The sequence below is a fragment of the Apteryx rowi genome, unplaced genomic scaffold (assembly GCF_003343035.1).
Source record: "Apteryx rowi isolate R43461 unplaced genomic scaffold, aptRow1 scaffold_26, whole genome shotgun sequence".
Taxonomy (NCBI): domain Eukaryota; kingdom Metazoa; phylum Chordata; class Aves; order Apterygiformes; family Apterygidae; genus Apteryx; species Apteryx rowi.
Window position 1 is genome coordinate 2,447,347 of NW_020448974.1, and position 25,799 is coordinate 2,473,145.

General features: G+C 41.1%; 1 protein-coding gene across 1 annotated transcript in view; it reads left to right on the forward strand.

Moving 5' to 3' along the window:
- Positions 1–25,799, forward strand: part of PRKCA (protein kinase C alpha) — a 158,917-nt gene that overhangs the window by 112,762 nt on the left and 20,356 nt on the right. The window contains exons 6-9 of the mRNA XM_026067521.1: positions 4,362–4,518; positions 4,629–4,763; positions 5,526–5,622; positions 25,273–25,416. Of these exons, the coding sequence (XP_025923306.1) occupies positions 4,362–4,518; positions 4,629–4,763; positions 5,526–5,622; positions 25,273–25,416 (533 nt within the window). The remainder of the gene's footprint in view (positions 1–4,361; positions 4,519–4,628; positions 4,764–5,525; positions 5,623–25,272; positions 25,417–25,799) is intronic.

The window sequence follows — 25,799 nt, forward strand, 5'->3', positions numbered from 1 at the left end:
GTATGATCTCTTCTTCATTAATGTCGAGGTGGAAAATGTTACACTTTCCTCCCTGTGGCATTCTCACAAACATTTCCGCGTTAGAAGGAGAACGTGGGCAAAGCTGGATTTGTTAGAAACCTCTGTATATGCTTCTCTCCACTCCCTCTGCCTCCGTGTGCAGCCTCAGTGCCTGTTAAGAGTCTCATCTGGACAAAACGTTTGGAGACGGAGCCCCTCGCAGCCGCTTTGCTCACATCAGAGGTCGTTATTGAGCACCACAGTTATGACAGAGAACTGGCGAGCGATATTCTAGGTTTCTATCCAGGTTTACTCTCCAAACGATGCAAAAGTGTTCCTCACTTTAACCTTCTATAAATAGGAATAACAGCTCTGTCATGGTGTTGAGTTTAACGAACAAATAATTATAAAGCAACGTGTGATCTTTCATATCACTCCTAATTGATGAGTGAAAGGCATAATAATTATCAGTCCAAATTAGTAATACTGCTGTACTATGCTAATGGATGACAGCTATAACCGAATTCAGCCGCAGTAAGTAAATTTATTTTCTTTGAGTTATTTTTGATTTAACTTACTCTGTTTCAACCACACGCACAAGCTAGTGCCTCTGATGGGGAGGGGAAATCTCTTCTTCTTGTCAACCCTCTTGTAGAAACCTGACCTGACTTGTTAAAAATAGGATGCCGCCAAAGAGGTGGGCCACTGAGATGATAATTCTTTATAAGCTGTGCTCGGCACAAGTATCATCATGCCGTTTCCTCAAGAAAAGAAGTGTGACATCAGTTGGAAGAAGATGTCTAAGGGTACTAATTAAACAGACAAAAATACAAATGGACCAGATATCTTAAAACAAGGAGTGAGATAATGACTTTTTTTTTCTTTAGCAACCTGTGTTTAGTATATATTGCATCTTTCCTTCCCAGTTCGTCTCTGAGCTTCTCTCTTTTTTTTGTATTTAGAAGACTTTTTTCTTATTCTGTGTTTCCTGCAAAAGAAAGAAGTAGCCTTACACATGCTGCCAGGTCCTGCTGCTGTCAGCGTTGGTGCTGTTTGCTGGAAGCGACAGCTTGTACCAAGGCTCGGCAGTCACAGCTTCCCCCAGGGAGCTCTCCGGATCCGAGCCACAGAGAATGCTTCTGCATCCAAGAAACCAATTTCTGCAAAACCTGCTTGGTTTCACGCTGAACATCCCCAGGTAGAATTTAAATATAAAGGATTAGTGTGAAGACACCATGTTAAAACTGAGCAATTTTATTCAAGGAATTTTAGTGAAAAGCTTCCTGGTATTTATTTCTGGGAAGGTGTAGAACATGTAGGCAATTCAGCTCCTCACTTACGTCAAGCTAGAGCGTAGAAATAAAAATTGTAATTTGGTTTCTCTGAAAGGCCTGGGTTTTGAGGTAGTAGCCCATGTGCTGAACCAAGCAGTGCAGTCATAAGCACCGTGTACACGAGAACAAAAAAAATTAATGTGGGCTAAGAGGAGGAGAGAGCAATTTGCATGGGAGGATGTCACTTCATCCTTTACTTACTTTATGGTGCATAGCCCTTTTCGGGTTGTACAATATTTAACTAAACTTATTTATTTAATCTTAATTTTAATTTCTCAGAAGTATWTGAAGATCATTTATAGTGCGCTAAATTTTAATATTGGTTTATTTCTTCAAGGTTTAAAAAGGGAAATGATTTTATAGCCTATTTTTGAGGAATGTAATTTAGTCYGTCAAATTATATTTTATTTTAAAATTTTAGTCAATGACCACTTTCTTTCTCTCATTTTTAAGAATGCAAAATTAGGAAAAATAACTTAAGCAATTAACTGTTGGTTCAAGATAATGTCATTCCTTTCCAGCCCTGATCTATTTTCAGTAATTAATTTACAGCAGGGTATCTGTTAGGCATGAGAATTATCCTGGCAAATACACGTAATGTAATATGTTCCAAATAAGTAGCTTGAATTCTGTATTTGACCTTCTTTCTACAACTATTTTGGATATTGCTACTAGAARGACACCTGCTATGTCCGTTGTTTCCCTCTTCCAGCTGTTCTGTCCCAGCTAATATTCTCTCATTAAATGGACTAGTTCAGAGAGTTTGAACTGAGGTGTCTTCGGTGGCAGTGGCYGTTTTCTCTCCAAGAGAGTTTTCCCTCTGCAGCTCCACACGCTCACAATGATTGTGTTCTTCCAAATGACACTAAGCAGGAGATTTGCGCTAAACACTGTTTAGCAGTTATGTCATTTGGAAGACCACAATCATTATGAGCACTAAAACAGTCTACCCGTCTTGTAAAAGAAAAGTATAAGCCCGGAGCTAGTCACATGCAACTGGCAAATACACCTAGTGGGTATGAACCGGGACGGAACCAGTATTTGATTTCATAARTCACCTTCAGTGCTGTTATAATGAGGATATTGTCAACACTTCACAATTCTTCATGTCTCTGTCCTTACGGAAAGCACAGTAATATCTGTCCTGGGCTTTCTGTTTCTTGTCTATCTTCTTCTGTCTTACAGAAGCAGTAGTGTACAGTTGTCGGTCCACCACAATCACGCCTTTATTTCTAGAGGGAAAACAAAGGGCATTCTGAAAAGATGTTCTTCAGCTGCTTTGCAAGTCATTTGACTGTTGACCAAAAACTGTCCTCCTCTTATTCAATAAATAATGAGAGTAAACAATCCACTTCAAAATATTTCTGTGGCCTGGATGCCATTTATCCTGCAAGCCAGGAAATCAAAGGTTRAAATCCTGGGAAGGTCTTTAAGTTGTATTTATCATCTGAAAATGCCATTCAGATTTGGGAGAGAGGGAGGAAAGATCATTAATTATTTTGAAATACRTCTCTGTTTACTGTAGGATACAGAGAGTAAGTACCCTGTACGAACGGTAACTATCTGTTGCTGAAGATCCTGACAGCTTTTTCTTTTGCATTAGTTCTGATTGTGTTCTTCAGTGACTCTAAAGTTCAAATATTTGTTGGAGATGTTTTCTTGCAAGAAATATCAGGTGATTTGAAGATTGACGTTTCTTAAATTTCCTTTCAGATTTCTTCAGTTAGCTTGATAAATGGAAAACATACATCTCTGAAGTCAAAATTGTGAAAGCAGTAGCTGAGTACACTGTCATTCCAGGATCATATCTCTAGTGACTGATTCTAAAATGCTGGCCTTCCTTCAAATCCTGTGAACTGTATCATACCAAAAGCTTCTTGAGATTTTCCTTCCAGGAACGATTTTAATCTTAAAATACAAATCTCACAAGGGAATTTCCAAATGAAAGCTATTTTCTGAGCAAATGAGGCTTAGAGGATTACTGCTCCCAGTGCAGTATATTTTGAGATCCCCAATTGTAAGCTCTGAATCTGTTCCATATCTACAACTCGATCAGCGTTAACTGGAGTTCGTCACAACATGACAGATTTGGGTGGGACAGTGTTTCACAGCACAAGTGAAGTTCACCTGTTTTTTGAGGTTCAACAGAAGCTGATGCCTGAATGCCATTAACATAGAATAAAACCTTACATGCCGTATAAATGTTACATGGGTGTTATGCCAGTCCTCTGCAGGGGGGAGGAAATACTGTATTTCTTCATGCATTAAAATACTCCACTCCTCTGCAATGACTCCTGAACTTGTAAATGAAGTCCTGCAGCTGCTGTTGTAATTCTAGCTAGACTGCAACCTGCAGGTCACCAAGCCCCTGGTAAATGCGACATGAGATACATTAACTCAGTTTGTGCCTTCTTCTGACATTGTAAAATTAGAGGCTACATTAATGTTTTTGTGAAGCCCAAGTTAAACCTGTCTTCTGTGCACTTTTCTTAGGTTGATGTCATGACATAACACTTACAGTGGTTCCGTCTAGCAGCTAATGAACAATGAGAGTGGGGGAAGTTTAGTGTTAGATGTCTRTCAATGATATGTTGTATGGAGTAATCTATCTTTTGTAATCCGTTGTGATCTGACTATCACCCTTAGACTATTTGGGTGGTAGTTCTGCAGTTGTACAACTTAAAATTGATGAGTAAATAAAAGCACAAAGAATAGCTACTCACTTACAAATGTACAGAGATGGATTTGGACACTTAATCATCCCGTTGCAGAAAAAGAGCTACTTCGCAGCTGCACAGCAGTTATAAGTTGCCTTCTTCTCTTGTTTCTTTCTACTGTTCTTATAAATATCGCTAAGTGCAACTTCACAGTACAACTACTTTCATCCACACCAGCTAAGAAGTGGACTTCACATTTTATTTGTTTTATCATTCAACATGTTTCAATAACTCTAGTTTGATGTTTTACTACTTTGTTAATGGTCATTTGTAATTCTATACAAATCAGCTATGTGTTTTGTATTGACAGTGCGAGAAGCAAAAAACCTAATTCCCATGGATCCAAATGGACTTTCAGATCCTTATGTTAAACTGAAACTCATCCCAGATCCTAAGAACGAAAGTAAACAGAAAACAAAAACCATCCGTTCTACTCTGAATCCACACTGGAATGAGTCATTTACATTGTAAGTCTGGCTAACCCCTTTTACTGTGACACGTTTTATGTATGGAATGATTTATTTGAATTTTGCATTGAAAACTTCTCTATTTCTCCCCCCCCCCCTTTTTTTTTTAGTAAATTAAAACCTACAGACAAAGATCGACGGTTATCTGTAGAGGTCTGGGACTGGGATCGAACAACCAGAAATGATTTCATGGGATCTCTGTCATTTGGGGTGTCAGAGCTTATGAAAATGCCAGCCAGTGGATGGTAAGAATTTCTGAAAAGAGAGAGGGAGAGAATGTGTCACACAAAGAATAAGTTTAAGAACAGTATTTTCTTTAATATAACCTACTTTTTTGTAGCTTTTTCCTATACCTCATATGCTGTAAATTCACTGAAAACGCAGCTAAAACTGGAGAACATGGAGTATAAGTAACAAGGAGGGATAATAAAAGGAATGCTTCCCTTTSTTGTGTACATGAAACTTCTGCTACAGCCAGGAGTTGCTGCAAGCTCAATTCTATTTGCATAGTCTTGTGATATGAATTTTGATCTTGAATATGATATATTTAGTACTAAGCATATCATGTTATGTATGCAAATTCAAAGTATGGAGGAACTGATTTGATAAAATGCTGTCATATTACATGCTCTGCATGTAATATACTGTTAGAGCCCAAGCTAGGAGTAGAACTCATCACACCTTCCCCAAAAGTACATGTCTCATTGAAGATAATCATCTAGGGCTTCATAGGCACCTTCAGGGTTGACTCCTCCATCATATCATAGAATAGGTGGGATGGATATTTCCCCCTCCATTAACTGTAGAAGGTGCCTTCACAAATAGTTGAGATAAAGATCTAATGTTAGGTGCAATATGTTCTATTTTCGAGTTTGCTATAGATCTTTGAAAACAGTTYTTTACATACCTCTCGCATTGATACAAACCACACACAAACAGCTCGATCCAATTTTAAACCTAAAAGGAAAAAACATGAAAAGGCACCATTTTCCTCAAATGTTCCACAGGTACAAGCTGCTGAATCAAGAAGAAGGTGAATATTATAATGTTCCAATTCCAGACGCTGATGAAGATGGAAATGCAGAGCTCAGACAGAAGTTTGAGGTGAGGCTTAAACATAAATGGGTACAGCTATATATTGCATACATTTTTCCTTTTGTTATATAAAAATGCCTATTAAAAAGTTATATATTAGAGAGTGATGACTTCTGTTGCCTGTGACTGTAGTATGTTCCTTCTGATTTCTTGAAGATTGAGCCAAGTGGTTTAATTCAGTAGTGGTATCATGTATCTGACAGTTCAGCTGCTCTGTGTTATAACACTCAGAAGTTGGTATTGTAAAATATTTTATGTCACATATATATAATAATTGCAGTGTGTTTTTTAACACTTATGGCAAAATCTGTCAGCCATTATCATTAGTATCTCTAGTGAAAAATGAAGTTCTCAGAAATAGCAGCATTTTAATACTTGAAATATTTATTTCAAACTGAACAGGCTCTTTTAGGGAAAATAATTATAATGTTATCTACTGATTATTTAGAACTGTAAAATTTTTTTAGAAGGTTGTTACCTGAAATTCTGAAATCTGTAATACGGGTACAGAAGTTTCAGGAAAAGTGGTATTGCTGGTTATGTGCAGAAAAGAAACACTGAAGAAAAACAATACTTTCAGCAGAGTCTTCTTGCCTTCTGTGAYGCAAATTGGAATGGTTGGTAGTCACAAGCATGGGCTCTCCGTRCCATGCAAGGAGTTGTGACTTAACGAACAGACTTAGCCAGCAACTCTGCCTCTTCTGACAACTGCAGACGGTATTACAGCAAAATACTTGCTGTCCGTTAAAGCCAGCAACAAGAAAGGTATGGCGTGGAGGTGTTTTGCTGATGGCTCCGCTAGGTTCAGCTCTTTTGACTTGAGTGTTCTTTCCAGCAGCATATGCAGTATTGAAATTGAGTTTGAGATATTCCAATCTACAATATTGTGTTTTCTTTTTTCTAGTCAAACATTTACAATTTTAGTCTCGCTGTTTATCCAGAAAGTAATTAATATACCTGTTGTGCATATACAAACACGTGAGCCTGTTCCTTTCAACCTGAAATGGCAATTTTTTATGTTCACCATCAGGCAGAAATCTACATTGTTATTATAAAAGATGGGTTAACCCAAGAAAGTGAGGAAAAACGGCATATGTTCAACTTTCAAGAAGGAAAAAGAAAAGGTGCATCAATTTCTTCTGAACRCATTTGGATCAGCTACCATATTTTTGTCTGCAGCATGAACTATGGTTTTTGTTATACATTTGAGAAGTATTTTAATCTCCATTTCATTTTCCTTTCTTTACAATTGTGATCTGACCAGTGTGATTTTATTTTGTTGCACTAGGTCATTTTCTATTCAAGATCATGTTTACTTTTTATCCTCCCTAGAACAAATAACTTTAAAAGCAGTTTTTTTCGCCCCTTACATATCTCTGTGCAAAGTGCAGAGCTGGAATTGAGTGGCTGTGTATACGTTAGTGTTAGTAACCTAGTTAGGGAAGTCTAGCTTTTTTTTCTCAGGACAGAGGCAGCACAAAGACGAGTGCCAAAATAAAAGGAAAAAGGGCACATTCATTATTGTGTGTGCTAATGTCCCAGCTGGAGGAAGCCAGTATTCCTTTGCATCATGTTCACCTACCTGCAAATCAGCTATTTTGGGCCTTGATATAATAAGCAGATATTTCCAAAGTTACAGTTCAAACAAGAGAAGAAGACCTGGACTTAAATCAAAATTATTTGGTGAACCTATCTTTGGCACATATCTTTTTAAACATYATTTTATTTAAATTTTATCTATTTCTCAGACTTCGATGTTTATCACAAAAATATCTATTTTAAAGTGCCCATAATCATATGCAGTATGTTTGCATATTGAATCTATAATCTCTTGTTTTTTATCTTGAACCTACTGTAAATACATGGGTTGCAGAATTAATAGTTAGGATTTATCTATGTTCTGCAACAAAAAGTGGTGTAGAAATCCTGAGGGGCTGCATGGCGTAAAGCTACTGGATTGAGTCCCAGAAACAGCAGTTTTGCATAGGGTCAGCTCTGTCTCAAAAATAATTAGTCTGTCTCACAGTCTAATTAGTTCAGCTTCAGCACCCTGCTTTGCAGCTCGCTGTTCTGGAGATAGCATGGTTGGTGCTAACCAGCAAACGGGACCAAATTTGGAAAATGAGAGAGGAGTTAAAGAGGACAGTGGCTTCATTAATGGAAACATGCAGTGACTTTGCTAAATATTTTTATTTTTTACTATAAGTTGTTGTCTTTCAAAAGTCATGAGTTAGCTTTAGTTTTTATATTGTGACAGTATATACTGTCTATATATTGTCTATGTAGTGTTGTACACTATGTATAAAATGAGATATATTATTGATTGGTGTAGGGGAGTATTTTCCATACAGCAAGTCTTCACTTAATCTTAATAAATCTATATATATTTGGGGGGTCTCACCTATCACTAAAAGTTATGAACCAGAAATGAGTTATCCGCTCACGTAGCAGCATAATCAAATCTCTCTTCAGTGATTTATGGATGATGCATCATTATTAGTATTTAGAGATAAAAATACACTCCTCTAGGAAGCGGAGGCAGGATAAAATCTGTCACTGTTTTTCATTTTGTTTTAACCTGTGGTTGTGAATTTTCTCTCTGGAATGGCGTTATTTATGGCCATCTCGAAACGAAACTCCTTCCTCAACAGGCGTATGCAGAATAATTGTAGCTGCTCCCTAATTGTTCGTGCCCAGGCTGCCATGGCAACTGGTGACAGTCCCAGGTGGCTCGACCAGCACAAGCTAGCGAGTCTTTTAACCGCAATAGGCAGTATTTGGTATATACGGGTTTGCTAGTCTGCAGAAGAGAGATTTAAATGGTACAACCCTATTTCATTTATAATATCTGCTTATAATTGGAGCAGTAACATATTTGTGCCATTTACGACCTTGTTTTGTTTTYTGTTTGGGAAAAGGGAACATGCAGATTCTCAAACTTCTATTGCAGGAGTCTTGCTTCAGTTTTTTCAAGCCCAGTTTCCTGTAACGGTTTGTGCTGCTTAATAAAGCACTTCTTGATACTTACAATATCACCTTACGATAATGGTAGAATAATATTGGTTTAAAAATAGGAGGTTATTATGTCTGCCCCCTTCTTTTCATTTTATCACCACAAGGAATGTTACTAAATATAAAGCAGATGTCATGGCTTATATCACTAATTTTTTTAATTAAACAGAACACAGTAACTATAAGCCTTACATGTGGATACATTCAGCAGGTATAAGGTTTATTAAGTGATATAACATTGCATAGTAAGTGTAAACAATCAGAGTCTCTACAGTAAGCCTTGGTAATTAAAGTGATCCACACAAATAAAAATTGTTAAGAGGGAATAGGTTACTGCCCATATAATCTTCATTTTAAGGCATCTGTGTGGAAGATACGTAACAGTCCCTCTCTTCTCTTTTGTTCTGATTATTTCCTTCAGTGTAGTCCCTGCTCCCTCTGTGGGTTTTAAGCAGAACAAAATCATTCCCCGAGTTCCCTGGCCAGCTCTCAGCATTGTGTCCCTTAGACCCCGTGGCGTCCCCGTGGCATGTTCACGTGGACCCTGGGAGGTGGCAGCCGACCCTCTTTCCTTGGGAACAAATATCCAAACATCCATGGACTGTTGGAAATTTCAGCTGAGCGCAAGGTTGCAGCAAGTACTTATAATCTGTTGCTCCTGGTCCTCTACGTAAGGGCTGAGGTGTGGTGGTGGAGATGCGGAGAGCAGTTTGCTGCCGTTGCTGCCCGTGATGCTTCTGGCCATGGATGAACCTGACCATAGAAGAGGCCTTGGCTTCTCACGCCTCTTAGTTTGGTACCATTCCGTTTAATTAAGGGAATAACAGTAAAATCGCTCTGCAATAATAGGACAAAATTATTCTGAAAAGTTCTTTTTCTGCAGAATAGTTCCTGGTCAGTGGCAGGAAAAGCAGATACCATCTTCATCTGCTTGTGAACATTGTGGGCCAGGTCCATAGTGCCGTGGGGAGGAGGTCTTACTGGTTGTATGCTGTCTTTCCAGTTTCYGCTTTCTAGCATTAATTCAGGTATTGGATAAACCATATCTCTGTCTGGCAGGACAGGAGTGACTTTCGCAGCGGCTTTGTGCTGCTGGAGCTGTATTTTCCTTTTGCAGACTAAGCAGATTGAAACATAAGGAGGAAGGAAACAGAGTTCAGAACAGGGTAGAGTTTGTATGAGAAAATTGGAAATGTACAGTCAGTGGTGACATTTCGCTTAAGCACTTATGACATCTTAGTGCTTCTGCACATAACTGTTATTATCATCCTAAAGAAAATGTCTTTTAAAACATCTTACCATTTGAATTGTAAGCGCGGGGACAATGTGGTGCTTGGCCTTCCGGCTTGGTTATAAATACCTTGAACCTCTGCAGTGACGCAGGAGCTGTAGATACTTGTGTTGACGATGCGATGCTGAACTCCTCCAGAAGGCAGGGCAGCGTTTTGCTTGACCGGACTTGTGTGTTAATCCTAGAGTAAGTGTAAATGTGCAGACATGAATTTATGAATAAGTAACGTATCAGTCTGCATGTATATGTCTCGCATGCGGAGCTCGTGTTTATTTACATAGTCAGGCCTGTCTTTATGGCAGTCCAGCTGGCATTAAGTGGAAAATTTCTGCAGACTTTGAGTCACAATTAAAGCTTTCTGATGAGTTTTAATGTTGTTATTTTAATGCTAAAGAAACCTCATTCATTTATTTATCATTCCCTTTCTAAACATCAGTAAAACGTTTCAGTTTGTCTCACAGCAGTTACTGCATTTCTTAGATCTTTAATGCTCCCTTTAATTTTTTTTTAATGCAGTTTCTATCTGCTTTATTAAAAAGAAGGCCAGTAATTTCTGCAATAATCTGGCGTTTTTCTGATATTCAGAGCAGTTTTAAGTCAAAAGGACATTTTCTTTCTTTCCTTCAGTCAAAAGCCACGACATATTAGAATAGTTTCAATTCCAAGCTGGAGGCTGCGTAACTGTGCCACGGTTACCCTGGCAGGGCTGTAGCAGAAGACTCCGGGGGTTCTCTCAGTAGCTCCTTAAGAAGCCAGTGAGCTTCCTAATTAAATATGATACTTTCATTCAAAAATACTGAAGAGGASCTTGTGATTTTGTTTATTTGGGAGTTCTTCTGGTGTCTGTGTAAAGTCCTGTAAAGGAGCCATTCCTTTTAAGTCTTTGAAGGATGCCTATGCTTTTGCCCCAAAGCTGTCATACTGCAGTTAGTTTACTCTTTGTTTTTTGAAATAATAAAAAAAAAGTTGTTCTCTAGCRTATCTATATCTAACAGGTGTGGGTTCCCTTTTTGAAGCAATAACTGTATTTTCAGGCAGTTCAGCAAAGGTAATGTGGAAAAGAGAAGCAGTGTTGCTGACACTTCACATTCTAAAAGAAAAGATTAAATTCAGTTTTCAGGCAGCAGACACTAAGCCATACTGAAACCGTGACCAGCCAAAATATCACTGGCACATCAATCCACACTTTTTATGTATAGAGAGATATAAAAAGAAGAGCTCCTTTTTTTGACTGTGGCACTCATTCCTATTTTTAAATTGTGCATATTTAATCATTAGGGAATACTTTGCAGCTTTATAGAAATGCTGTTAGATGAGTCCATCTGTTTTATACTCCAGTTTGGCATGGGAAATTCCCATATGCAGTTATCCGGAGGTTTCCCATCCACTCACCATGTTTGGAACTGGAGAATTTGCAGATTGTTAACCAGATGACACACTTTTTAGATCTCAGTTCTTAGGAGCTTGGAGCTCATTTCTCCATGAGGTTCTTCTCAGTACACATATTGTGATAAAAGATGAAGAAAGTAAGCTGAAAATCCTATTGATAACAGGTATTTCTTCATCCCCTGTATAGAGGAAGTTTAAACGTATGTCTCAACACCTAAGGCAAGAAAAGGCCTTGTCTGTCACGCACCTGCAGTATTCGTTTGTCGTTGCGACCCCAGCCCACCAACATTTATACGTACATGCGGCTTTAGGCATTTCAGTGGTTTAATGACATCAGGGTCGTTTCATGCGTGAAACGTGCGTACGTACAAGACTGAGGTTAAAACTGAACAGCAGACGCTGGGAAGCCCCGTACTGCGCCGTGCTCTGCTCTACCGTGCACCTCGTCGGTAGCGTGGTTAATACCGGCGCTCCTTTTCCTTGGTTTTTCTGTGCTTAGCCGGTGTATCCATTTCTGTGCGGTCGCTGCTGTCTCTTTGCTTGTTTTCTTCTGCTACTAATCGTTGTTGCTGTGCTTTGCAAGCCCTTTACTAATGAGGCAGTTTTTCTCCCCCTCCTGTCTCTTCCAGGGCTGTCCTGTAAGTACCCCCTGCCTCAAGGCGGTTTTCTCCTTAGTGCTCTCGTCCGTGTCTCTCTTCACAAAACCTTCTCTATGAATGTTTGAAGTTTGTTAAATTCAGTTTCATTCTCACCATGTTTTAAGGATGCACTTGTTTTATTCCCTAGCTTAAGCTTGTTTAAACGGATAAAAATTATTTGAAGTAAGCATCTGTTGTGATTTGCCACAACGTATTCCCCAGGTTGAAAGTTTCCTTACAAAAAAGTGGTCCTCGAACCTCAGCAGATGCAGCGTGCCCTTCGTTGTCAAGGGATGAGCGAGATGAGTGCCGCCTTCCCGTGGAAAGTGGAAATAGTGCATCTTCGATTTGAAGGACACTTGTGGAACTGGAGACAAGTTCTGCAGATCAGATAGTACTTATGCCCACTACATGTTTAAATAGATAAACTTGCATAATATGTAACATGCATGTATTATGGTATAATATACTACGTACATATATTTGTATATGTAAACTGGGGTATACTATACCATAGGGTGTATTACCCATATGCACAGTTGCTTTGATACCTGAAACACTAATTCACCTGTTTACTTTCCATTTTAATTAGTTCACTAACACACCAACTCACTCAATTATTTCCATAAAAGACAAATATAAGCATTGAGAATACATATTGAGACTTTTAATTTGCATGTAGTGTACCTCTAACAAATTTTCTTGCGTTGTTAGGGCAAAGATTTCTGACACAAATCATACTTTCAGTCTCATACATTGGTTAAGTTACATTTTTGGCCAAAAAAATTTGAAACTCCTGTGCTGTAAACTGTTTTAAGAATATATCTAAGGTTATTGGGGCCATTATATTAGAGCAGTATTTTTACTGCTTATGTTGTTTGAGGGCAGTGTAAATGTTATAGCCCAGAACTTAAAATACTGCATTTAAAAATCAACATTTTATTTTTGAAAAGGTGTCCATGTTATTAATGCATGATTTTACCAAATTTAATACCGCACCTGCATAAAAGGAGAATGAGATCATTTTTCATTGCTAAATATTTCCTAGTGCAATAATCATGGCATTTCTTATGCAATCAGTGACTTATTTTTTCTTAACCTTGATCACTTATCTACTGTTTTTACCTCAGAATAGCGTCTACAGAAGAGGGCTGTCCTTTCACAATGATTTGCACCTCTTCTTATTTGAAAATAGAATTACTTGCTGGTTTCATTGAAACTTGTTTAACTCAAGGATGTTAAAAGCATCTTTGTTTAAATATGTTTTATACCATTTTGTCCAAAACAGTCTACAGATAGAGTTTCAGTAAATATCTGTCCACTTTTCTATGCAGAGTTTTATGTATGCGTTAGAGTACTTATTTTGTAATAATTGCAGTTAGGACCCGCCTTACCAATGTGCAAGCATGATAGAAAAACAAGTCATAAATCTCAGCAAAAGGGTGTTACAAAGCCTCTTTGCGTATCAAACAGACACATAACAAAAGCTACCCTGAGATAATGTATCTGGGATAAATACAAAGGAGCATCTCAAATGCATTGTCACTGAACGGGTAAACCGGACCTTGAATTTCACTGCTCTAAGCTGTAAATATATTTTCAGAGTTAGAAGTATAGACAGCTAGTACAGGGACAGAAGTCCTTGGTCAATTTTTGTCATCAGATGAGTCCACCTAAAAAAGAGCTGAACCATGTAATACAGCTGCTGCTTCATAGGCAAAATTCATCCTCAGTCCTTGTGAATTGTGGCCCTAAGTTCCCTTAAAGAAAGTTGGAGCTATGTTCTGATGCAAAGATGAKACTCAAGAATTACGTTTTTTTGTGGAAGAAAATACTTCCTTGATTGCTGCCTTTCTTTCTCTCTAAATTATTACAAAGCCCCGTTGGGCTCGCTGCTGACAGTGACTTAGCATCACTAACCGGGGCTCAGGAGCGTCACTGCATGCTGCATCCTGCGAGCTAATCACCACTGACGTTAGCATGTCTTTGCAAATAATTTTGTAAGTAATCAGTTTATGTGGGACTGCTGGGGAGGTTGCGTTCCCCAGTTTACAAGATTGGATTTGAAAGGAAACAGCAGGAGCAGATRAACAAGGAAGGCTGTGTTCCTCAGGATAATGTGGCACTTCTGCACTGCTAATAAATAAAATGTACAAACACCGTTTCAAAAAATCATAAGAAATTTGAGAATGCTGTGGAGCACGTCTGTCAGCATAGATCTTTCTGTTTAGAAAATTATCAGATACTGGGAAGAATTGCTTAAAAAATGTGCATTTATGCTGCTCCCCTCAGCAACGTGTATATTTAAACAGATTTTTATTTTGATAACATCTTKCAGAAAAGACCTTCATCTTTGTGTTTCTGTGCGTGTGTGTGCGCGTGTGTATGTCTGTGTGTGTTAAGCAATTGCTTTGCATGTTAAGACCTGGGTACAGAATCCCAGCATTTTAAAATCAGTCCCAATCTGCAGCTTTTTGTGCCCATGGTGCGTGAAGGGATCCCAGGACTTRCACTTAGATCAAGCAGAACTGAAGTCTTTCAGCATTATTTTAGAAAGCAGTTTTATATTTTGTGCATATTGGAAATGTCTAATAGTAGTAAGTTTTATGTTTAAAGCAAATTCTACACCCTAGCTTTTTTGTTATCGCAAATTAGCAACAACTTGCATGATTAAAAAATGGAGCAGTATATAAGCAACTCTCTTCTGACACTCAGGGATTTGCTGTTCTAGTATTGATTGTAAACCCAGTAGTATAATTATATTTACTTCTTTTACTACCACTTTCACAGGAGATTTCTGCAAAAATTCCTGAATATTGTTCCTAGGCAGCCGCTTTAATTACGTTTCATCTAATTAGCCACTCCTCTGTCGCAGGGGATAGAGTGTTTGGCAATAAAGGCAGAAAACAAAGTAGACTCAGGTGGCTACAAGATTATTAAACAGATTAAACATGTTGATGGTGCCAAATGGCTAACCAGAAACGCTTCCCTCCCTGGACTTCACTGCTCACAGGGAGAGGCCGTTGTCCAGGGTGATGTCCCCTGAAACCCGTATTCTTGGGGTTAATATCTCCCTTTTCACATGGAACATTTTTCCATAGGCATTTGGCTCCATTGTCTACGTTTTCTATACTTACCTTTATATTAAGCCTAGAAAATTTGGGGATGTTTTAGAAATCATTTACTCTACTTTATATGGTTTAGACTTCTACACAAGGAAAAAATAAATTTCAGAAGTAGTGCATGTGACTTTAACCCCCCAAAATTAGCRGTGCTGTTCAGGTGCTGTGCAATGTATTAAACTACTTCACTCTCCCTTGCAATTCTTTTATTGCCTATATCCTACATAGACATTATCTATTTAACATCACATTGAGCTTGAGAAAATAATTTTTCCTCTAAGTTACAAACCACACGGGGGCAGTAAAGAATACGAAAATATCAAAGAAAGTAAAAAATTGTCTTTTGGAACAGTCCTGAAAGAAATGAGATAATGCAAATGGCTTGTAGGTATATATTTAGATATTTTGATAACATTCAGTATTAAGTCTTTTCACACAACCCCTTTATTAACTGGCACTGATTTTTTTTTCCAATCCAAATATTTAGCAGTTTGCAGCCGTTTGATATGGCAAGTGGGCGAATGGACCTCCAYGGAGAGCTGGGTGTCGTGAGGAAAATTGTCCCATGAGTTCTGGGAAGCTGCAAGCCCTGGAGCAGGGGGGGGCTCCCAGCACTCGCCTCCTGGCAGAGTGAGCCAAAACGKGTCAATTTTACCAAAATTCCCCATGGGGCACACTGCTTTCTCTTCTGCTCTTTGCAACCCGGATTAAGTCAAGCGCACCCTGATAGCATCATTCTTGCCTGATGAGCAAAGCAGCCCAGTGTGTGGGTGCGGCTTCAGTAATGGTTTTCCTCTGTTTGYTTTCAGCAAAAAGCCATTTTTAAGGCTTTTTGCGCATGGCACAAGTACTTTTTTCATGCAAGTCCTTTAAATAAATTTACTGTTGCTAACTAAAAGGGTAGATATGACAGAAGTTTCAGGGAGTAGGAGAGGAAATGAGGGGAAAGTAATACTAAGGACAAATAAAATAGTCCATGTTTAATTCTCAGGCAGAGTTTCACCACCCTCCCCATTTATATTTTTATGAAACATCCTGTTTTCCTTTGTGCCTTTTTTACTGCCAACAGGAATGAGAAGGGTTTCTTTTAGCTATTTGTCTTACCTTTGTCTGGAAAGACTTTTGCATTCTGCAGTTTGCAGCCAAATGGGTGTTATTACAGGACATTTCACTTCATTTTTTTTTAAAGACCGTGCTTCTTACTAATCATATTGTAGTTCACCTTAGCGGCGGCGCCGGCATGGAAATAAACACAAGGAGCGCRCAGACCGGCAGCTTTGTGCTCGTCTCCGTGCTTGCGGCACGGGCCCTGCTGCGGAGCAGTTCGCCGTGCGAGCTCAGCGCGGCGCGCGACGGCCGAGCCGAGCCGAGCCCGGCGCCCCAACGCGAGCGCCGCTGCGCCGCCTCATCCCCTCCAGCCTAGCTCCAGCTTCCCCTCTTCTCTCCCGTTTCCATGGCTACAAAACTCGCTGCTAATGGATTATAAGCTGGGTTGTGGTTTTAAGCTGCAGACGSAGTCTGGTGGTGTATTAGGTCTTGCTGGGGCTTAGAAATAGACTCTTCTCATTTCAAATTATCAGCGTCCTGATAATTAAGTCRTATAAATTAGGAAATTGATAGTTCTTCACAGCAGCTGTAATTACAGGGAATTGGAAATGCAATAATGTAAGAAACAAGCTGCCACAATGATGAAGAATGTTTCAGTGAACAGGAGGTTTTTCCCTGTAGATTTGGACTTGAAATTTATTGGATTTGTTTACTTTATTAAAGGCTTACTGATGGCTCGGCCTGTTAGGTCGATCTGCATCGCCGCCGAGCTGGCAGGGCTAGAAAGCCGGCTCGAGCTTTCTGCCCTCCCCCGAGGCTGATAACTGACTTCAGTTTCTCCTTTTTACGTGAAGGGCGTTTTGCTGGGGTTGGGGGAAGAACGGGCAAAAGCCTGGTGCGGTGGGAGGGGGGAGCCGGCGCGAGCGTCACGGCGAGCGAGCCAGCGGCAGGTCAGCATCCCGCGTGGGACCCGGCCCCTCGGGATGGGCTCGGGTTGGCTCAGCCTCTGAAGGGGCTGGATGGAGGGAATACCGGGACGAGATGCCGGTTTGCCCCGAYTGGGCGGGAGGTCGGCGCAGGCAGGGCTTCTCGGAGATATCGGGCCGCCAGAAGGGGATGTTCTTGCTCTACCGGACTCGAGAAGAGTCTTGAGACCCCACATAGGGCCTGCAGCAAGCCTGGCCTGCTGCTCCATAGACCTCTGACCCTCGTTCCCATCAAAACCGTGATTCGTTGTAATGGAGACCGGAGACGGCGCTGCTCTCTGCTGTTACGTTATTCCTTTGCTGTTTGTAGCCCCGCACGACTGCACAGGCAGAGCGATCTGGGCTGCGTGGAATCGGTCAGAGGAGAAGCGAGACAGCACCGGGCTATAGCGCGGAGCGGGGATGTCGGGCTGGGGTAGGCTCCGCTGCTGGGAGCGAAGCGGTGGGTTTCGTTCCCGGGAGGTGTCAGCGGAGCCGATAGATCACAGGTGACGCGTGCCGAGAAGCGTGCCGCTACGAACCGGTCGTGCGCACTGTACACGCGTGCACCTCTGCCCCCGAGCGCGGCGTTGTTGTTAGATGCTTTTGCGTTGGCCTTTTTCTGCTCTCGACGATGGCTGAGCGATAGATCTCCCCGCCGGGCGCCTGCGAGCTCGCCCAGGGTGCGCTGCCTTGACCGCGGAGAAAGGCTTTCCCCAGGGAACCGGTGCCGCCAGCGCATGGCCCGTGGCAGTTCCCACAACTTCCCATGGGAAATCCTGTGGGTTTTTCCTGTGTGCAGTTGTGCCAGAGGATGGACGGCGGGTGGCAGGAGGCCGGGCATTTTTGGAGCCCATTTTTTGGAGCTAAATGGTGCAACCAGCAGCGAGGGAGAGCTGGGGAAGGAGGGAGATGCTGGGTGTCAACGCACGAGCACGATAAMCACGTCACACCTTGCTCCGCATGGATTGAGGGCAGGAATGCAAACTGTGTACGTTTTGTTGCGTTCTTCACCAGTTTTATTTACTTATCTGCTAATGGGGAAAATTACTGATTTCATGGTTTTGCTGCGTAATTCCTACATTTCTGGACTATAGATATTTCCTGGAAGGCAGAAAAAAGCAAGGTTCAAGTTTCTTGTTTTGTCCTGTTAAATTGTCTTCACGGTAAAAAACAGAAAGTATTAAAAAGGTTCCTAAAAAGACTCGAACATTTACTGCAGTTGAAGATTGGGTGCAATGAGGGACTAGTATCCCCTGAACCACTTCCTTTTTCTTTTTTGCTTCACGCTTACCATTAGGTTTTGGAGAAGGCCATTTTTTATAAATATAATCAAAAGGACAGTCATTACACTTGCATCTTTGAAAAACAATCGAAAATATTTTTACCATAAAACCTGAGATACCTTTTTCAAAAAGCATATACAGAATTCCATAAAACTCTGCAGTGTAACACAGTGTAACTTGCTATAATTTTTATTTTATAACATTCCATAAAGAAACGCATTTAGGATATCGGGCTGAATATATGAAGTGTGTCTCACCCATGGTATAAAGGTGTGTCTCACCTTTTACCCTTTTTCAGGGTAAAAGAACTGGCCGAGATAAGGTGCGTCCAAAGCAAAGGAAGTAAGATGATGTGCATGCCTTGTTTTCTTTTAAGATTAACTCTTCTGCTACCAGTGCAGACTAATTTATCTTTAACATGCTATTTTCCTGGTTTGTTTGCTGCAAGCTGGCTTTGTTGTGACATATTGTTTTTTTTTATCAGAGATATTAATCCAAGCAGTCCAAATGTAAATTTAAAATGAATCCAGTGTCTGGAATGCCATGGTTAACGTCAGCAAGTTTTAATGTCAGTAAATAAAAATGGGTGGATTCAAGTAGGATTCTGCTATTTGCAACTTTAGCCATGCTAGGAAGAGGCCAAATACTGTCTTTCTTAAGGTCAAAGTAGTTCTTCATTGTAGAAGACATAAAAATAGTGTACAGTATACTGAGGGAGTCGAGAAGTGGGCAAATTTAAGCAAGCTATGATATTCCTGATGCATATGATGCTGTAAGGATGAACAGGTCAGAAGATGATATGGAGTATTTCAGTAATTGTATTAGAACTGCTTTTCACTGAATATGCCTTCCTCTACGATAGCAACCAGTGGCTGCTTCTGGTTAGCTGCTTCTTCCTCCGGTCAGATTTTCCTCTCCCAGGAAGCGTTTGGCCGTATCATTCCCTTTTTCTAGCCCTATCCAACTGTATGAAAACCAGTCTGCTCCCATTCAAGATAACTGCCTTGGGTTTGTTTAGAAAACAAACCTGAGGAAATACGTTTCTCGAGTTGTTTGTAAGACCAAGAGCTTGAAGAGGGCACGATGGGCCGGTGCAAGATCCCCGAAGCTCTGGGCACCGGTGGACAGCACCATCTCCGTGCAGGGAGCGCCCCGGGYGGTCTGTCCTGTTGCGGGTGCTCAAGCTGGCCTTAACGGAGCAGCTCCTTAAAGGAGCTGGCCTTAACGCAGATTTCCTTCCCTTCTAATAAACAGTAAAGCTATTCCCCACGGCCAATCCTGGGACGCAGAGGTAACCGTCAAGGTAATGCTCAGCGCTTCTACACCTCATTTACGCAAATTAAAAGGCATCATTAATGCAGTATTTCCTGTAGTCTATTTATTTTTATTGTGCTCTTCTCCTTGACTGTATTCTAGCAACAATTTTCGTTTGTCATTCCCCATCTGAAGTATGAGATAAAAATTGTACCTTACATTAAAAAAACCAATGCTCCTGCAGGTTAAGGTATTCAAAAAGCTGGGGAAGTGTGTTTTTTCTAGCAAAGTATCTTATCAGCAAATTATTTTCCATCTGTATTAGAGCAAGAAATCAGCATTTCTGGATTGAGAGAAGCAATTCAATGTTATGCTACAAATTGCAATTTGCAGTAATCTTTTGAAATTTCTTAATCTATATGCATATGTGCAAGATTCTAATTTGCTACACGAGTTAAAATCTTCCAGGACTTCATCCGCGAGTGGTGTTAGCAGGTGCAGGGGGGAGTGAGCTTCCCACGGTTTGTGGCTGCAAAAGCGGAGCTCTTACGGACTGAGCGGCCCTAACGAAGTAAATGAGTCATTTCCAGATAAAACAACATAAATTGTTTAGAATCATTTAGAAGTAGGTAATTTTTATTTTTCAAGGGATATATGTATTTTATATATTTTTATGTATCTATATAAATAACTTTTTGAATCAGTGTAATTACTTGATTACCTCTTTATGCCATAGCTGTGTGATTATGATATGTGGAAGCTAATATCAAAAAATGTGAACATCAGCAAATACTGTTGCTATAAGGAAAGAGCAATTATTTGATTGGTTGTACCTGTACTGTAAAATTATTAGCAACAATTATCCTTCTCCTGTAAGCAGTAATCTAATTAACACAATGAATATTCTTTGAAGAGTACAAAAATATGTAGTACCTATTACAATGTGTAATTAGAGAAGTCTGGGTCTCACAAATGGGTACATATAACTGTATCTCTGTATGGATTAATACTCAAAAACATTTTGGTTCTGTATATTGGATCCAGAAATCAATACAGTAGCATAATAGATTTTTTTTCTTTAATGAGAATTATAACTAGGCCAGTTTTTGTAGAGCTGTAGGTTCTGAAGTTTGCTCATTCTTTCTGTACGTAAAGAAAATTTATAAGTGTATAGTAATTGCATTGTATATAATCAATAAACAATTCCAGTGAGCTCATCCAACAAAATATTTGACTAGAGGGTGAGTTAAAGTCATACCTAGATGCTGAAGTGAACTCCAGCTAGCTGTTTATTTGTTTCCTTATAGATTTTGGGATGCACTTTCCCCAAATCTTTACTTAACCTGTAAGCAAATAATGGTTTCCCTGTCCATTCACCCATTGCTTGCATTAAGGCATGACATGGGTTCACTTCGTAGCCTTTCTGAAGTTTCACATAAAATAGTTTTGAAAGTTAAAGAAGTAAGAGTGACTTGCTTGATCCTTTAGTCACAAGCAGAAATCATTAGTTGAGTTTCTGAGTAGTTCTGTCTTGCTCCTTATTCTGGGCTGAGTTCTCCTTCTCTGACAAAGTTTTGAGTTGGAAGTTCAAGATATTCTGCTGTAGCATTAGAAATATGCATCTGGGGCATGCTACCATGCAATCCTTTCACTCCTTTTTTGTTGAAAGTCCTTGCACACCGGATCCACAGAGGAGCAGTCTGCTTGTGGAACATAGCCTGTTATGGGTTAGTGTATTTTGGAAGCAAAAATGTATTCAGTTATCTTATTTTTACTGATCCTAGGATCTGCATATCCTTTTTTTTGGCAGGAGAAGGGTAAGTGTCACAATAATTAAAATTGCAGCTTTAATAAAAGTAAGGCTTTCAGTTGTTTTTGCCAAAGAAAATAGCTGTGTATCGTCTGAGTGAGCAAGACAGTTGTTCATCAAAAGTGTTTCTTAGTGCTCATCAGTGTTTCTCGCCTCCAATTACAGAGTTTGTAATTACCACAGAGTTCTGAAATTACCGCAAAGGGGCAATAAGGGATGATTCCATTTATTCTGTACTAAATGACCTATTGCCTCTTCAGACTCAGTTCAACAATATTTACTAATTCTGTGGCAGTTGTCATTCAGCCCATTGAAGAAGTTGTGAAGTTGTCTGTAGTAGCCACTGCGAAGGAAACCACCGTTGTGCAGATAACCTTTAGCTTTGCCAAGAAGCTCTTGATATAGCTATTGACAAAATCGCAGCTGTGTTTTTATTGACCCTAAGAAAAAGGCGAAGTTTAAGGCTGTCCTTTAAATCATCAACATGAAGAATGATTAAGGATGAGTCACAAAGTGCTGCTGAGTATAGAAGCATCCCTCAAGCTTGTAAAAGATGTTTTGTTTTAGGTTTATACTTAAGGATGAAATGAATAACACGTATATATAGAGAGAGAGTAGCTAATTCTTGAGAGTGGGTAAAAGATACTGGATCTTTCAGGGCTTATTTTCCAACGAGGTCTTACTGTGCCACCCAAAACTCCATGGTGCTGTTAGGCTCTGTGATGTCTTGAACATGATTGCCTAAGTTTGCTTCTGTGCAGATAGCCTGATCTTGTTGCAGTGGCTCTGGAAGTCTTTGTACATAGCGCGGAGAGGAAGGCAGAGCGCTCAGCCTGGGGCGAAGTCGTAGCTGAAGCATGCTGCAGGAGTGATTTGGGAGGCGCTCAGCGGGTCACCTGTGAAATATGTCCTTTGGGGTGATTATTGTTTCTTTATTTTTCTCCCGGTACTTGTTTACCAGCTTTGAGATTTACGCTATACTTTCCCTCGGACCTGTAGGCAAAAAGCAGTCAAAGGGGTTCACGCGAGGAACGTGATGAGCTTTGCTCATGCTCACCAGCGAGGGGTCGGCAGCCCTGGATGCACTTATAATTTGGATAGGGTCGTCAGGCCGTGCCGACTGGGGCCGCGTGCCTTCGCTGGCCGCCCGGCCGCCGCGCCGCTGCCAGAGCCCTCTTGGCTGCAGCGTGACCTGGGTTAGCTTCCTAACGTGAGCTGGGCTAAAATTCGCAGCGGATGCAAAGATGTAGTGCGCTGCGCCGTGAACGTGAGCAGGCTCTTGCGGCCTCCCACGCCGTCCGGCAGCCGCGGGAGCCCGGCTGGCACCGGCCAACGGCTGAGCCCTTCCCGGAGCCCGGAGAAGCCCAGCGCAGCCAGGGACGGTGATGGGGTAACCAGGATCGCAAGCCGCTGGGCAGCGCGGCTCACTCGCGTCTGAAGGACAGGCGGGGTAAGCTCATGTCTGGTCTAGCCATCACCTGCGGACAGAGCAGTCCTCCTCAACAGCAACTACATGGAAAATGCGATTCTGAAAATGAGAGATACTTCTGTTAAAAAAGAGATGGAAACTAGAGGAGCGTGTATATCTCTGTGGCTCATTGAATCTGAATGTTTCCTTGTGAGGGGGCAGCGAGGCCTTGGCTTGGTTCTTAAGTCTTATTTTAAGATGTCGCCTCCTGCTCCTGAGGGTTTCATCCTCCAGGCGCTTTGCAGGGAGCAAGCCCGGCATCTCCGGCTCCGTGAGCCGGCAGAGGGCCCAGCAGCCCGCGGATGCGGCCGCAGCCCTGTGCAGGGAAGAGCGGCCRCTGCCTCGCCAGCCTTTGAGAGCAGTAACTGATAAAGCTCCCTGTGCCCAAAAGCTGCCTTTCTCCTGAAGGACCGGGAAGTGCCTTGGAACCAAATCTGATTTGTGGTTCCGAATGATGTATTATTGAAACACGCTGCCAGTGACCTACCCAGTGGGGTTTAAAATATAAAAAGTAAAACTAGCATTGTCCATCTGATGTCTGATTTGGATCTCCCTTACTTGGTGAAAAGGTCAATACTGAAATTGCTGCTTGCATAGTTTTATCTGAGGCCCAGTACGTGAGAAAATCAAAGGCATGACCAGAGAAGCTGCTGTTTAAACCTTTTCCTCTTCCGGTACAAAGTCGGAATTTCGGGGTTCTTGCTGCGCTGAAAGCCCAGTCCCGCGCTGCGGCCGGGAAGGGAGCTTCGTGCCAGCCCAGCGCGCCCCTGAAGACAGGGGGGTCTGTGCTGGCGGCAGGGTCTGCCGAGGGCCTCGCAGAGCCAGGGCCTTCGGCCAGAGCCCGGACCACCTCTTCCTGAAATTCCGTACAGTCCGTGGTCCTGGCTGGCTTCTCTGAATGCTGCGTTCATCCAAGCACATAATAATAGTCGTGGAAGAAACGCCGTGTTTTAAGCTGAATTACAAGCAAAAAAATAAATAATCAAAACAGTCAAAATTCATATCCCTGTGGCAGGACATAAGAGTCTTTCTGCCCCTACAACGTTGCAAGAGGAGCCTTCCAGCCCGGACAAGCTTCTGGGGCGAAGCGGGCTGAGTTCCTGCGAGGGGCCGCTTGGCATTGCTGCCCGGAGCGCCGGGCTCCGCGAATCGAGCAGTCCCTCGCAGGCTCCCCGTTTCAGACTTGCCAAGGGAGAGAAAAGTTTTGACCTTCCAGTCTCCAGTGAAGCTCCCAGAGGTATATTCCAGGCTGAGCTTTTAAGGTGATTTCGAATAAACTTTAGTTTCTATGCTTTAATTTTTTTTCTGTAAAATGATGATAGTACCAACTACTGTCCTTTCACGTTGTAGTGAGAAAAGCAGTTTTCCTTAAATGTCAAGCATATGTCAAAGGCACAAAGCAAATTAAACATATGAGAGATTATTTGCCAGGCCAATTTAATAGATATTTGGGAAAAAGCACTTATATCCCAAAGTAGTGCTGTTATTAAACCTTCTTGGCTTTGCTTCTGCTGATATATGGGATAAGTTTGAGGGGAAAAAAAGGGTTATTATGTTGTAGCCTGCATTATCTTCTGGTGAGTCTTACTTTTTTCTCTTCTGTTAACTTTGAGATTTGAAATGCAACTTACTTGAGCAATTATGTGGTGTCTCATATGAAATACTGAGACTGTTGCAACCTTCTGCAAACCAGGCTGTCTTGCCAAGACAGAACTTTTGTATGTAATATTTCCCTTCCTCCCTTTTCCAGATCAACGCTTGATTGAAAATCAAAGTTGATTGTAATGCTAGTTTGAAAGTGGCCATATTCATCTGCATTAATTCCCATATGCCGTTTTTATTTTAATGGAGGTTGTTTTTCCTAATGCATGTCAAAGATTTCCTAACTCTTGCTATGCAGACTGACTTTATATATAACACTTTAAAAGCGAATGTAGTAAAGATACTGTTTATATCCTCAAGTACTATGTTGATTATAGCATGACGTTTTTAAAGAGCACTTCTTGTATTTCAAAACAAAAACACCAGACAAGCCTGCTTTTGGCATGAAAATAAGTGATTTTTTTTTTCTTTGGCTTTGGTTTTTGCTTTGGTTTTGCTCTGCTAACCAGATAAGCATATCTGCTTTTATCTGGTTATACATGAACACAGTTGTCCACTTTAATTCACTCAACGATGTCAAAAGTATTGTTGGAATGAGTTTCTGAATTTGTGTCTGCAAATTTTGTTATGCAGCCTCTCTCCTGCGAATGCCGCCTCCGATACGGTCATCTRCAGCCGTAACATTCACCTAATGCTCCGCTCCGCTGAGAAACCCGGCCACTCTTCTTACTGCCCTGTTTCTGTGTGTGTCTGTGTGTGTGTGTGTGTTCTTCAGAAAGCCAAACTGGGGCCTGCTGGTAACAAAGTCATTACTCCAACAGAAGACAGGGTTTCAAGCGTGCCGTCCAACAACCTGGACAGGGTGAAGCTGACGGATTTCAACTTCCTCATGGTTCTTGGGAAGGGGAGCTTTGGAAAAGTAAGAATTCGGGATAAGTATTCCACTCGCGGGCTTTTTATTCTTTTTTCTTTTTTTTTCGTGGGAAACAACGCACGGGGGAACGCTGCTCCCTGTCACTCACAGCCTGTCAGGCAGGATGTAAGAAGCAGTTTCTGACTTTCGGATCCTCACTTCTAGGCAGTTTCAAGTAAATTAAATCTGGGGTTTTGGCATTACCGCCTAGGCCACCCTGCCGGTTCGAGAAGCCGCCGTCACTGGTGAGAATGGATCTTGGGAAACACCTGATTTGAAATCTGTTAGTCAAAAGAAAGGGCTGCTATTTTTCCGGCTGTTTTAACAACCGGTTATGGTGTAAAGTGCCCTTTATTGAAGAACTCGCCTGGGGCTTAGCCTTTTATCAG